The sequence below is a fragment of the Benincasa hispida genome, chromosome 9 (assembly GCF_009727055.1).
Source record: "Benincasa hispida cultivar B227 chromosome 9, ASM972705v1, whole genome shotgun sequence".
NCBI lineage: Eukaryota > Viridiplantae > Streptophyta > Magnoliopsida > Cucurbitales > Cucurbitaceae > Benincasa > Benincasa hispida.
The window spans coordinates 73,473,761-73,488,698 of NC_052357.1; the positions used below are offsets into that span (position 1 = coordinate 73,473,761).

Sequence of the window (14,938 nt, forward strand, 5' to 3'; positions counted from 1 at the left end):
CACCCCTCGCCCGGAGGACCTCCCTCAATCTACTTCTCCGGATCCAATTCATCTTCCCAGCTATTCCAGTAAGTATTTCTTCCTTCCTGCATTCACTGCAACCCCGGCAGCTACTTGTTTTTAGATGCTAACTCTTCTCGTTTTACTCCCTTATTTTCTCGCCCAGGATGGTTCTCCTGGAACGGCATTCACGAGTGCGAAGTTCGGTTCCTTCCGGAGTTCTTTGATTCACGGTCGCCCTCTAAAAACCCTAGGGTTTACAAGTACCTTCGAAATTCTATTGTCAAGAATTTCAGAGTATGTCCTTCCAAGAAGATCACCTTTACTGATATCCGAAAGACGCTCGTTGCCGATGTAGGATCCATTCGTAGGGTTTTTGATTTCCTCGAGGCGTGGGGTCTTATCAATTACTCGCCGTCCGCGCTGAGCAAACCGCTCAAGTGGGAGGACCGGGACTCCAAGTCTAATGCGTCTGCTTCGCACACCGGTGAACCTGGAGGTAGTTCCGCGGATTCCTCGGCTCCCAAAGACGCTTCTAAGAGAGTATGCAGCGGTTGCAAGTCTATTTGTACCATTGCTTGCTTTGCTTGCGATAAGGTTGGTATCTACTTGCATCGTGTACGCATTAAAGTTTCCTCTATCTATTTTCTTGTTTCCGCCTATTAGTTTTTGTTTCGTTCCTTCTAACTTCTTAGTATTCTCGATGCTAGTGTAACGAAAACAACAAATCGAAGAGAACAGAATGTGAAAATAAGAGAGAAATATTGCATAAAGAATCTATATGTTTGAATTGAGTTCTATATCTTCATTGAAGTGGAAATGATACAAGTATTTATAGAAAAATAATAAACTATCCACTATTGCATCGTCCTTAAAATTCTGCTACTAACCTTGAAAATCTCCCTTAATGAATCCGCTAAAATATTATGCCACTATCCCCTCCAATTTAGAAGGCACTATCCTAAATAAAAGCCATTAACTTCAATTAAAGAAAAAAACTAATTTAATTAATAACATGCAAAAATAAATTTACACTAATTTTTAGTAGCTAGTCTTCGACTCTGTTGTATGTATTAAGAATTTTTCTTCAAGTGACGATGATATTAAGTGTATTTATATAGTTGTAACTTCAATGGCAGCTGGATTGGTTTATTTGTTTAATTAGTCTTCAATATCAACTAACAACTGTTTTCATTCCCATCGTTGTACTATAGAAAGCGATGTAGGAGATTTATTTGGTCTTTAATCTGTCAATAGCCTTCAGACTCGGGTTTTTATCTGTTCATTTTCTTTGTTTAAATTTTGTGAGGACGTTTGTTGACATATTGTGGTTTTATTGGATAGGTGTTTAACTGGTTTTGATGACTTGATGAATTTGGAACTCGTATAGACATGTATTTGTTTGAATGGACATTAAATGAATCGATATAATTTAATATATAAGAACTAATAGAATGGTCACTATTTCGTACAGTTTGATTTGACACTTTGTGCAAGGTGCTATGTACGTGGAAACTATCGAGTGGGTGTTATTTCTTCAGATTTTCGACGTGTTGAGATCAATGACGATACACGGACAGATTGGACTGATAAGGAGACTTTGCATCTTCTTGAAGCTTTGACACATTATGGTGATGACTGGAAAAAGGTTGCACAACATGTTGGTGGCAGAACTGAGAGGGAATGTGTCGCCCATTTTGTGAAGCTCCCTTTAGGGGAGCAGTTTCATGGTTATCCAGATTCTGGACATATGGGCAATATGTATACTGAGGTGAAGGATCATGCCAGTGCCGGTCTTACATTGGAACGTACTGGCACATCTCTTCCTAATAAAAGAATCCGTCTATCACCTCTGGCAGATGCAAGTAATCCCATAATGGCTCAGGTTAGTGTTGGTTTTAGTCCTTTCCTTTAGCTTGCATTAGCTGCTTACCTGCTAGTAATTCAGCCAACACCTTGTATTATGGACGTTCTATTCATTTGCAAAATGAAGCGTGTATTAGAGGTCTGATTTGTATACAAATGGTCGAAAAGTTGAAACGACTGTTTATCACTTTGATGATGCCTTCTATTGGATTTTTTTTTCCTTATATAGGGATTTTTAACATTTTGTGGGTTGGATTAGATTATTAATCAATGGGAGATTAGTAAAGGCTAATGCATTTTATCACAAATAAAAGAGATGCCCTTTTAATGAATGAATTTGGCTCCTCTTCAGAGGGGAAAAAAAAGAGAGAGGAAAAGAATGAATTTGGGTTAGTTTGTCTTGACTTGAACAAATTTCTTTTTTTAAAAAAACAATCAAATTACTCAAAGCTACAATTTGAATCATGAACCAACGTGGACAAGCCCACAATCCAACCCAACTACAGGTTTCTTGGACTTTTATTAGCACACTATTCTTCTGCATTACATATATATATTGCTATCCCTCTGCAGTAATTTTCCAAGGATATCTAAGGTACTGGTACATGAAACTGGTAGTGGACCTATTGCTCATTTAAAACTGTCTGGTTTTCATTCACTATATGGTTTGATATTTATGCTCTCAGGCTGCCTTTTTGTCGTCTTTGGTGGGTGTTGAGGTTGCAGAAGCAGCTGCCCATGCAGCTGTGAGTAAACTTTCTGATTTGGACTTTGGAGGAGATGGGGAAATTGCCACAACTATCGCTAGGAATATAGAGCAAGGTATTGTTCCCCCCACCCCCCAAAATCAATATATGTGTGTGTGTGTTTTGTTTGCATTTGGAAGCTTACCCGATCATGTATGTAATAGAGAAAATTGTGCATCTTCTTTTCCTTATTTTCTGATCTACGCTTTTATTTTTGTTGATTATAAGTTTACTTATTGTGTCCCAAAGGAAAAAATAAGGATCAAGTTGATGTTAACTCTGGTCTGTCTGATAATTATTTTGTTTTCAATGTTTTCATTCTTCATCATGTCTACCAACTATTTCTGTGTTTTGTACTTTGTACTGTAATTTGAGTTCTAACAAGTGTGGGGATTGGGAATCAAATTTCAAACTTGAACGAAATATTTAGTGCTTTAACTGTTGATCTACATTGATGTTAGAAATTGGTAATATACTTAGTGAATATGTTTTAAAATTTTGGTAGGATTTTAATCGTTCTTTTTCTTCTTCATCCAGTATACCAAAACTGCCCCAGAAAAAGCAAACAACACCCAGAAGAGATTTAAGTTTAGCCAAACAAAACATCAACTCAATTCTCTCTTTCTGTTCAATAATTTTTTCTTGCTAAATACACCCTAAGTAATAAGCTTTAACAACTCGAGCTATCTTTCCTTTAAAAGTTCTACGGTTTCCTCCTAACTGTGCTCCATGAGTAACAGCTTTAACCGCAGCATATACGAGTATCTTGGTCTTCCCTTTGAACTTCAGCCCTAACAATAGTTGTTTGAGATTCCTCAACATCAGCTACGTAGAAAGTTGAAATCATACCAACAACCCTGGCAACAGGACACTGAAAGAAAAGATCTAGCTTCTGCCACCATATCCTCGATATTGGTTCCCAACCTACTACTTCATGAAGAGATTTTGCACATTCCAATGCTAACTTTATGAAACTTTTAGGGTTGAATTATTGAGGTCCTTTTTGGTAACTGTTTGATTTTTTTGTTAGTTTTTTTAAAATTAAGCTTATAAATGCTTCTCCCACCTCTAAATTTCTTGCTTTGTTGCCTACTTATCAATGTTTTTAAAAAACCAAGTCAAATTTTGAAATCTAAGAAAAAATAGTTTTTTATTTTTGGAATTTGGCTAAGAATTCAGCACTTATACTTCTTAAAGATGCAGATCATTGAAAGGATATCGACTTAATTTTCAAAAATTGAAAACCAAATGATTACCGAACGGTACCAAGCTTTTCACTTAGAGGTCAGAATTTTGGAGAATCTTTTCCCCAATTGATTTGTATATTGCCAGCCTATGTGTGAGTTTAAGAATATTGGGATCATCTTTTTGCAATTTTTCAGTCCTTCCGAAGTTAATAACCAGATGAACTTCAATTTCTTCCCTCTTTTCATTTCATAATAATTTTAGTTGCTTTAATTTCTTTAGGAACAGATGCAGAGATAAAAACACCTAATTTTAAGTCTCTGCTATAATCATCCATCTATATCCCATATCTGCTAGATATAACTATGCTAAAAGTTTTCCTCCCTAATGGGGAATGTTCAAACTTGTTTCGCCGGTGAAAGCTTATTTTCTCTCTTGGTCTCGCAATATCTGGATCCTCCCTTTCCCTTCCCGCAGAAATCCCTTCAAATTTCCTTCTAATTATTGGTGCAACTTTACTTTGCAGTGTTTGATCCCGCTGCTAATGTGCAGGATATTCGTTAATTGTTATTGAGGTAGTATGGAATTGTCATAACTCTTGTGGTTCTGATTCAGGAAACGATGCTGCACCCCGTGGACGCAGGTCCTTTAGGGAGTCTTCAATGGATGTGGAGAAAGCAATATCTCATATACTAGACGTCCAGGTAAGGCTTTCTGGCATTCTGGTATAGTCGCAAGTTGAGAAGTTTGTGTTATGAACTAATATCGGAACTTGTTGCCAATAGATGAAAGAGATCGTAGATAAGCTTGTTCGTTTCGAGGAGGTAGACTTGCAGATGGAGAAGGAATTTAAGCAACTAGACCAAATGAAAAACATGCTTTTTGTTGATCAACTAAATTACTTGTTCAATAAAGGTTGTATCCCTACCGTTGAAGACAACAGTATGAATGTAAGAACGTGTTGATTATTATTCTCCCTAATTTAAGCAAATTGAATCGCAATTGTATTTAAGCGCATGCCCCTTCCCTTTAACCTTGTATTTTAACACTCGAACATGTTTCTTCATATCGCCAATTCTTTGTTCAATTGCATCGTGCACAACCACGCAACCAGGCGAAACACTCGTTTTAGATTGTTTATTGCTATGCTATATAATTTCCTCATTACCAGATCAAGAAATGAACAACGAATTATTACATTATTATTTAAAACATATCCGTGATATATTGTTGATTATGTGGCTTGGCCACATTGGGGAACAAACCAAATGAATGGGCCACTGTTCCACGCCAACTAAATACGATAACCGTTGATATGAATATGCAAAAATCACGACAGGTTTGCCCCACGTAAGGGTGAAGAAAGATGCAATATGTTCATCTTCGATATTACAAACCCAAACTCAACTGGTAAAAAGGAAAAAAGTGCTTTACAGATTCCCAAAACTGCAGGGTACTTATTCATTCAAAATGTTACGCCACAAATTTAAAACTCATCAGTCATTATCGGATCATCTATACCCAATTCCGCTAGCTGAAATAGACAAGGTTTTAGAAAATCGGCAAACACTGGCATTGTCTCTCTGGTAAGAATGACAAAATAAGTTTACTATCCTTCCAATGATGCTTTTCCGCTGAATGAACTCGAAGACATAACAGAGAGAACGTCAGTCACTGATGCCATGACGCTTAATGCTGCTTTAAGAACCTCCTGCGAACACCCAGGTTTCACGATGGTTCGGACCTGAATTGATGGGTGAAGAAGGTTTTATCAGAAATAGCCACAAGAGGGAAAAAATCACAATTAAGTTAAACTGGAAGAATATTCAAACAAAAACCAACGACCTAAGAATCGTACAAGTCAACTGCACCTTATCAAGATATTCCTGTAGTTTCTTGATGCGGCCCATGTAATCCTGATCCTCAACGCACAGGGAGACGGGCTTAGCATCAGCACCAGGACCATCAAACTGAAGAGGACCAGGGTTTCTATAGAGATCGTCCATAAGAAACTGACTCGCATTTTGTCTCAATAGCCTGAAACAAATACATACAGCGAGTAAAGCTATCTCAGATCGTCAAACTATAGGAGATTTATGAAAGCAAATTAATTCTTCTTTCACTGGTTGCGGGTGGGCCAGTTGGGGGGGTGGGGGGCGCTCTTACTCGTATGCTTTCCCTTTCAATTCCACAGTTGCTGGGTGAATTGCAGGTTTTCCAATGGATGACGCTCCAGGATTTTGAGCCCAACGCTTCACAGTCATCATGGCCTGTGTTTCATCAGAAGCAATTATATAGTTAGCATTGTTGCCAGACGTAAATGGCATAAATAAGAAACAAAATTTAATAATAACCACAATATTACGAAGTAGGTTAAACTGAATAAACAGCATGAAAGGAAGAAAACCCAACTGCAATCGGAGCAGCACCACAGCGCCATTTGTTCACAGGATTTTTCAGGTTAGTTAAAGTAGCCATGTAACCGTTCAAGCCAGCAGCTAAGATATGGTAGCAAACATGCCCAAGAACCTGAATTAAATGCAACATTCAAATGTGTTTTACACCAAAGTTCATACTAAAGGGGAAGAAAATGCCTTATCAGACTTCACAAATGTTAATTATCACATACGTAGGCATAGTCGCAATCAAATTTTGAAGGTAAAGATCCCCGAGCCTGGTAACCAAAGAAGTGGCAAATTGCATTGAATTTCTTCCCCTTATAAGTCCCTTCTTTCTGTTAAAAATGCAATGAACAAAACAATCAATTAATTTCAAGGAAATAGGCACAGAAAAGAAAACAGTTAGGAGCAAAGTCAATTGATAACGAAGATCACAGACAGCTGAAAACATAGGCACGTTGTTTTCCCTTCCTCAACAAAGCATTCTCTCAAGATGACAGACCAAAATGCAAGTCGTGGTAAATATCTCAATATAGGGATGCCCATAGAGTAAAGTTACAAAAGTAAATGCAAAGATTACACCAAAGAAAAACAAAACATCATTATAAAACCAAACGTAGCATTACCAGACGCTTGTTAATTTCAGCCTCCACAAGATTTGCCAAAAGCTTCTCCGTCTCAATCTAAAGAAAATTAAGAGCAAGGGACACATCACGTATCTATGTACACAGGACATCTTTTTATCTAAAACAAGTATCTGAAATACTATACCTGAGATAACTGAGCAGAATCATCTGATTCGGGATGAAGTAGCAACTGGAACAATAAAGTTTTACATTAATAAGACCTCACAACTTAGAGCGGACAAAACTGGAGATCCCATTGAATTTGAAGATTAAATAAACATTAACCTGCTTCCTGATGAAAGGTGGCAGAAATTCAAATAGCGCTGATGCCCAAGGAGAGAGTTGGGAAGAAATATTATCAACTAGAACTCCCTGCCTGAGTAAACTGTGAATTTCCTGAAAAGTGCAATAAAATTCATTATTTCAAGCAAAAAATATCGTGTAGTTCTTATGACCTTACATGAACAGGATATGATCTATAGGATGTACAAATGTGTCTTTGAGTTCTAAGATCACGTAGTTCTTGAAAAAAAAAAAAAAAATCAATGCACTGCTCATGAACCAAAAAAGAAAGGGAGAAAAGGAACCTTCAAAAGGGCATAGATTTCAGGAATACTTTCAATGAGTCCTTCAGGCAGTAAGACGACCCCATGGTACTTGTCTGATCAAAATACACAAGATCAGATAAAAAAAACTATTACCAAATATGAGATTAGAAGCACAATAAATTGTACAAGACCTTGTTGTGCTCTAGTCTGAACAGCATCACATATCTGTGTCGTCAAATCAAAAAGAGTAAGTTTTGATGCAGCCACCTCCTCACCAAGAATAACCTGCAAGGGAGCATAGCCAATAATGTTCAGACAAGTTATGACCATAAACCCTTCAAAGAGAACTTCAGTGAAAATAAAATGATGTCATGGAAGAAAAACTAACCAAATTTGGATGAGATTGAAGAGTGCACTCCAAAGCAACATGGGATGCTTTCCGGCCCATGAGTCGAATGAAGTAGTAATACTGGGGGAATCAAGGCAGACATAAAGATTCTTTGTAAGGTTTTCAACAGAAGCAACCATTTTTACAAAGCAAGAGATAACTTTCTTTCCATATCGAAGGAAAATGGAAAGCAAAGAGCAAGAGAAATAATGTCAGAGTCAGCCAACATCCATATAATTGTGGAATAATGACGGCTTCTTTTCTTACCTTCTCTGCAGATAAGGCATCAGTGCATACATTGCTGATTAGTTGAGAATTGACCTGATGATGAAAAAACAGGGAAATTAATCTCTTACACGAGATCATAGGATGCTAAATCAACAACATCCAAGACATGAAGCAACAATTACAACTCACAGATGTGAAAGAAATATGAGTTTTTTCTCTGTCATGTAAATATACTGCAATATACAAAAACCAGGTTCCAGCTAGAAAATATCAGATAAACTTATACCTTGCATATGGTGTCAAAACCAACATTTGTTTCAACAAACTGGTTCTTGAGATCGCCATTCAAAGTAACAGGAACCCCTACAACCTGCATGGTTCAGTAAAAGTTCGATCACTTCAGTGCAGTAAGGCAAAATCAGATCGTGGATGGAAATACAACAGGAGAACTTACAAGTTACATTTAAACTATAAAGTATTGAAATATATTAATGATTTCAACTATTTCTGTAATTATATAAATAATTATAGTACTAATAAATAGTATTGTGCATGCTATCTGAACTGATGGAGATCACCTTCGTGGGGCATTTAGCTTCAGCAAAGGTTTCGGCAAGTTGAGCAGCATCAGTGTTTGACGTCACTCCTTCAGAAATACCAGATATTCTTGTTTAATACTCACGTGAATAAAACAGCTAGGCAGAGCCAGAGAACGAAATTTACCGCCAATTATGACAAGACCATCCAGTTTCAAATCTAAGCATGTGTTAAGTGCAGCATTAACCTGCTCTTTAGTTCGAATTTGATCCTTGGTCCGTCCCAATAAATCATAACCACCTAAGCAGCATGAATACCACCGATATAAAAAATATGTATATAGCATAGCATATCTAAATATCTGCAACAGAATATAAAAGGCCCTGCATACCTTGATTTTTGTACGTTAAAAGAATTTCATCGGTAATCTCAAGAGTTTTCTGGGAAAATAAACCTTCAGAGCCACCTGTTGAAGGAAATGACAGCTTATCTCAATTTCCCAGTCTTTAAATGATAATAACATGATTTACAACGCCAATAAAGTTCTCAAGAAGAACCCATCATCATGCCATACTGCCTGCCTGACTATTGCATACCATCAAAGTGCATGATTAAGGAAACATTTAAGAAACATACCAAGAGGAAGAACTTACCAAGAAATCCAAACAATATACTATTTGGGTTGTGGACTTTGAGAGCATTATGAAGCCCCCATATGACGTTATGGCCTCCAGGGGATTGCCTTCCACAAAAAACTATTCCCACCCTGTTGGTAGCAAAGCAATGAGAGAAGTTTTTCATACAGTATCTATTTGTAGCTTCAAAGCACAATTGAAACATAAAATGGTCATGCATTCACCATGTCTATGTCTATACATGTGCATGTAAAACGAAGGTAGAATTCATACAGTTAACCAAATAACATATGAAGTTATAGCGATGGAATCTAACGAAAATGAATCGCTAAATGCACACACCGTATGGCTGGATGTTCAGTAATAATTTGAGCATCCGGGACTTTAGCAGTTGCCCTGAGAAAGTGAGCCAATGGCTGACCGTAAGTGTGGGGGAAGGCCCGACTAATGGTGGGGGCATCAGCAGGATCCACAGCTGTAGTGGCATCTCCAAATTCAACCCTGACCGCTGTTCCCTGTAGATCGATATAACGAAGACATATAAGCCACTCATCCAAATTGAACAATGTACAGCTGAAGGCAAAGTAGTTAGTTTTGCTCAAGTCTTCAATTTCAATCTTAATTATAGTTCCCTTTCCTTTAACGGGTGCCACAATTGTCGATTTTGTGTCTTAAGCTATGAAATCATGCAGTTTCGATTATGAGCACAAACGAGATGCGAAAAAGCAAGAGAAGCTATCGCGGGCACACATCACACAAATCGGAGGAGATGGAGGTCCAGTAGCAGAATGAATGACGTGAATTGGTTATTGTATAAATTGAACCAAAACAACGTGTTGAATAATAAAAGCAAAAGGAAAGCAGTTTCGGTAACGGGAAATATTTGATATGAATAACAAAAAAAATGAAAATGCACGTATCATGAGAATCCTTTGGTAAGGTGAGAGTAAAAGAATTGAGAATCGAATGAAGGGAAATAGGAAGAGAACGTGGGAGATCTGAGAAGTAGGTGCGGGGTGAGGAAAAGATGGGATCTGAAGTAGAATGCATGAAAAGAGGGAGAGAAAGAAGAGATAACCTGGAGACAAGGAGGGAGATCGGGTTGGTAGAGAGAGCGGATCTTCTGAAGATCGGAGAGTTGACGAGGAATGCCGTAATCAGAGTCCATGGCGAAGGATGGAGGATGAACAAGAAGAAGAGTGGAGACTGAGTGAGGGTTGAGGGTTGAGGGTTTTGCTTAGAAGAAGAAATGACCCTTTTATAGGCTTGACGCTCACGCTAACCCTTTGCCTGACCTTGGCGTTTTGGCGATGATACCAACCAACGCCAACCCATTTACCCACTTCTACTTCAGTGTTGTTTTGTTTGGTTGCAACATTTCTATTTCTTTCTTCCGATGTGCTGTCTACACAAACAAAACAATGTCCATGCTTCCACTTTTTATTACCATAATGCCATTCCACCAAATATTTTTATGAACAACCAAACAAGGCAAGGCATCCACCATCACCCCATCCTCGTTACCAATTAAAATCAAAACCACAAATACTTTACACTGTACACTACAAAACAAATGGCGCAACGGATCAAATTTGGAGCTTCATTTCCATTTCCACATCACCCCCCACTGACTCACCAAAACCAGTTAGTTCCCCATCATCTTAACAGTGGGCAACTCTGCATCCCTCACCTCCTTTTTCTTTATTTTTTCCCAAATTTGAAACAACATCGTAATCTATATATATATCCACTTTTTATGCCACTTTAGAAAGAATTTGAGATATTTTCAATACAAGTTCGAATGTATTAAACTTTTACTTTTCTTTTTCTTTATGCATACTAAAAGTCTATTCGCTAAATCAGTCTTACTGAAACAGATTTCAATACGTAGTTCAAACAATCCAGATGTGTTCAAATTTACAACTTCAACATTCCTCACATCACCTTTTCAACAAATAGAATAAAATTAATACGCATCCAATCTCCCACCTAGCCACCTGTTTAATAAAACGATGGGCAAACGAACGAGAAAAAAGAAAGTTCATTTTCCAATCAATTTAAAATAAATGTTGATTAAAATATTAATAATCCTTAAGACACAAATCGTAATTTTGGACTGACTCTCAATTGATGGGGACAATTCTAAATAAACAAGCCCAGGTTAATATGGATGAAATCGGCTGCAGCAGTTCCTTGCAAACCATGGTTTTCGATAACATAAACTCAGCACTAAAAAACATACAACATCCGATCCATTCTCCGCATTTGTTTTCTTTTAGATAATAACTCTACGCCTAATCTATTTCCATCAATATAGAACACAAGTCAAGTTACGATAATGTCTTCTTTCGTTTATTCATACCATCCAATGTCCATCCAGCTTCACCCTCAAAGCCACACTATCGCTTCTAGATCCTACAACATTTATATTGAAATCAGAGCCGAACTAGGCCTGAGCATCGCATCCAACATAATTGGTTTCATCCTTGTTCTCGCCGCTTTGCACCTCCTAGTTTGTATTGATGAGGATGAGTATCTGGAATCATTGTTTTCTCTCTCGTTCAGAGGCGCGCTTCCTGGACCTTCGTCCTCCATTGTTACTCCTGGAACAGGTTCCAGAGTTGATTGTGGGAGTTGAGGAAGGGTGAACAGGCAAACAGTGCCCACTAACCAAAGCAGGGAACCCAACAGCAGGGATTCTGCAGGACAACAACAAACATTTATTACATCATTCATTTGACTTATCACGCTACACTATTGCTCAATCAACCAACAGATCAAGTTATCATTGTCTTTCAGAGGTATAAATTCAACTCCATATTACTCCCTATTTATAACCATAAAAATAAAATAAATGATATAATTATTTTCCTTCCCTCGTTTTAAATTGTCCCACTTGATTTGGCAGTTGGATTGATCAGGCAACATTGGCAATAATTTAAACTGTAAAGATACGTGAACTTTCAAAATCTTCTCTATTTGACACAAGGAACCCCGATAGGGAGTGACAGGGAGAGAAAATGAGTCTTACCTTGAAACAAAATTATATAACACCTATAAACATAAATTTTTTATGCAAGGATCTTCTAATCTAGTACTAAAAATTCCAGAACTTAAAGTTGCTAGTTCGTTTTAATTATGAATACTATTATACAACATTAGGCAGTAGACACAGTCATGCATATGTTAGGTCAGCAAAAGATACTAAGACAGGTAGCCTGATGTCCAGAGGGCCTAGACAGAGTCGCGGAGACCTTCTCAGGTCCATAATATGTCTCTAGCCAAGTTTACTCAAAATTGACACCCCAAACGTTTTCCTTTACAATTTTCACTTTTTGCGGTGGTTTGTAACTACCCTCTAAACCCAAGTCATTAGTAAAATTTTTAGTTTCACTCTCCTGCCTCCAACAACAGTACAAAACCACCTACCACATTATATCAGCCTCTAAATATAATTTCTCCTCATCAGGAGGAGGAATACAATTGATGAGAAGTGTAGTCGGATAAAAAGGCAGCAAATGTCATATACTTGAATCTACTCTTCAATGAATAGGCGGTCCTTTTAATGAAAATCACGTACAGATATATATACATATACATATATGTGTGTGTTAATTAAAACCACACTTGCACAGAAAATAAAAGGAGGATCACATATGTCTCTTTTGAGAGACCTTTGGTTTTTCACTTTTAGTTCTTTAAAATCAAGTTTATGAAGACAACAGTTTGTTGTCCACCTTTTAGGAGAGTTTTAGCCCAATTATGTAAACTATAAAATCATTTTTAAAAACAAATGGAGCCTTTGTAACTTTACCTTTTAAAACATTTCAATTATTTCTCTCATGTTGACATCCAGAGTACCAGCAGTAGACAAAAATTCATTTGCCCGTACATGAATTGATAAGGCATAAAGGAAAAGATAAACATACCCAACAAGAGCACAGCAGACTCCTGCTTGGTCAGTGAAGCACCAGAAGCGCCTCCCATCTGTAGACTAAAGCGTAAGGCTTGATTCTCAGCACAGTAACACTGGAGCAAACGCCCCAATCTCCGGCATTCAGCTTCAAGAAATTTACTCTTCATCTCTAGATCCTTTAGGTACATCTTTTTCCTCTCCCTAGATCTAACTGCGGCATCCCTATTTCTCAGCTGCCTGAAAAATTGGAATTCATGTACTTCGGTTATCCCTTCGGATTGCATTCATATATTATGTCAGCTGATACCCAGAAGTAAAATGATCTTCGGTTGTTTAATTATTTAGGGTGGAATATATTTTCAAGTGTTTAATTTAAAAAATAAGTCATTTTGTTAAAAAGTTTGAGTATTTGACAACTATTCAAAATAGTTTTTCAAGTGTCTTTTAATCGGATTTTATAGAGAGTTTTTAAATAAAAATGAGTTTTTTTGTGAATCCAAACAGCCCTTGCTATCCTCCACCATTGTTCACGACATAGAGACAACTACACTCCATACACGCTCTTTTCCACCCGCATTATTGGTATTTCAAACATACAAGATAACTTCGTATTAAGAATCGCAGATGAAATATAAGGTCCACAAACTTCAATTAATATTCGGGGGAAATGGTGACTTAATGGAAGTAATTCTTATTCTCAAAAGAGAAAAAAATCAAATACTTACACTGCAGCTACAAATGAAAGAGCTAGAAAAAGATTTTCATGGCAGAAACTATTATTGTTTAACGAGACTATAAATTAACATGGCGAAACCTCCTAATTGATTACAAATATTAGAATGACAACTCATAAAAGATTCAGTAACAATACCTTCTCCGCTTTTTGGAAAGCGAATCATCGACATCTTCACCAACACTATCGTCGATGTTCGCTGCGTCGACCTTCTCGGAATTGTTTGAGACGTCACCGCAATCGGAAGCATTGGACGGAAGGCCGACTACAGCATCAACCCCAGGGGAACTCCCACGAATATCTACAGGTACTTCAGGCATAAAACTACCACAGGAATCGTCTGTAGGTGCAGGAGAAACCTTATGTCCATCCTCCTCCTGGGAATTGCCAAAGTCGTTACCGCAATCGGAAGCATTGGAATCGACGTCGATTACAGAGGGTCCTCCATGAGAGTCCACGAGCACGTCGGCCAAAAAACTATCGCAGCAATCGTGGGTAGGACTAGGAAGGGAAACCCCCTTGTCTTCATCGTCATTCATTAACGCGTTTTCGATCTGGTTGATCCAGGAAGAAACCGAATCATGAGATCGATCAGGGGATGTTGAGTCCCCGACAACAGGGAGTTCCACCTCCGGGAATCCATCAAAGAACTCGTTCCAATCAATCTGTCCTATTAATTCATCATATTCGGAGAAATGGAGATCATCCTCCATTAAATTAGACGGGGAAAAGCGAGGAAGAAGAGGATTTGTAAAGAGTATATATAGAGAATCTGGGAATTTCAAAGGGAATTTCAGAAGTTGAAGAGAAGAAGGGGATGTTAATTGTTAAATGGGAATTGACAGAGAAGCCGCAGGCAGCCAAGGCGGAGAAGAAAACGCGTGTTTATTAGAACTTAAGCAGCAAGCAAGGCAGCAAGAAAATAAACAGAGGGAAAGATTTGGTAGGGTACGGACCTTGTTGATTTGTTACGGTGCTACTCCTCATCTGACGCCAGATCTCGTGACGTGTGTGGTTCAGACTTGGTGCTTGACACGCAGGATTCCAACTCTGCGTACTGCATCACTCAGCCAATAAAACGTCGCTTACTGGCAGCCTATCCTCCATCTGTTTTATTCTTTACACCCTCCC

At 37.9% G+C, this 14,938-nt stretch overlaps 3 protein-coding genes across 3 annotated transcripts in view; 1 reads left to right on the forward strand and 2 right to left on the reverse strand.

Moving 5' to 3' along the window:
• LOC120086442 (SWI/SNF complex subunit SWI3B) overlaps positions 1 to 4,799 on the forward strand; it is a 5,145-nt gene extending 346 nt beyond the window's left edge. Inside the window, 6 exon segments of the mRNA XM_039043092.1 lie at positions 1 to 68; positions 167 to 597; positions 1,475 to 1,885; positions 2,553 to 2,688; positions 4,413 to 4,501; positions 4,583 to 4,799. The exon segment at positions 1 to 68 is cut by the window's left edge and continues 185 nt beyond it. Of these exon segments, the coding sequence (XP_038899020.1) occupies positions 1 to 68; positions 167 to 597; positions 1,475 to 1,885; positions 2,553 to 2,688; positions 4,413 to 4,501; positions 4,583 to 4,762 (1,315 nt within the window). The 3' untranslated portion in view covers positions 4,763 to 4,799.
• Positions 4,800 to 5,078: 279 nt separating this feature from the next.
• LOC120086441 (pyrophosphate--fructose 6-phosphate 1-phosphotransferase subunit alpha) lies at positions 5,079 to 10,531 on the reverse strand. Its single transcript, XM_039043091.1, has 19 exons — positions 10,237 to 10,531; positions 9,501 to 9,673; positions 9,177 to 9,289; positions 8,915 to 8,989; positions 8,710 to 8,823; positions 8,565 to 8,632; positions 8,273 to 8,356; positions 8,026 to 8,079; positions 7,759 to 7,839; positions 7,562 to 7,655; positions 7,410 to 7,483; positions 7,108 to 7,218; positions 6,968 to 7,012; positions 6,823 to 6,879; positions 6,427 to 6,531; positions 6,210 to 6,326; positions 5,964 to 6,067; positions 5,669 to 5,834; positions 5,079 to 5,541 (listed from the first exon to the last, which is right to left on the reverse strand). The coding sequence occupies exons 1-19, from the start codon at positions 10,324 to 10,326 to the stop codon at positions 5,407 to 5,409; spliced, it is 1,860 nt and encodes a 619-aa protein (XP_038899019.1). The 5' UTR covers positions 10,327 to 10,531; the 3' UTR covers positions 5,079 to 5,406.
• Positions 10,532 to 11,202: 671 nt separating this feature from the next.
• Positions 11,203 to 14,702, reverse strand: LOC120086443 (bZIP transcription factor 60). Its single transcript, XM_039043094.1, has 3 exons — positions 13,946 to 14,702; positions 13,088 to 13,311; positions 11,203 to 11,857 (listed from the first exon to the last, which is right to left on the reverse strand). The coding sequence occupies exons 1-3, from the start codon at positions 14,518 to 14,520 to the stop codon at positions 11,583 to 11,585; spliced, it is 1,074 nt and encodes a 357-aa protein (XP_038899022.1). The 5' UTR covers positions 14,521 to 14,702; the 3' UTR covers positions 11,203 to 11,582.
• Positions 14,703 to 14,938: the final 236 nt, after the last annotated feature.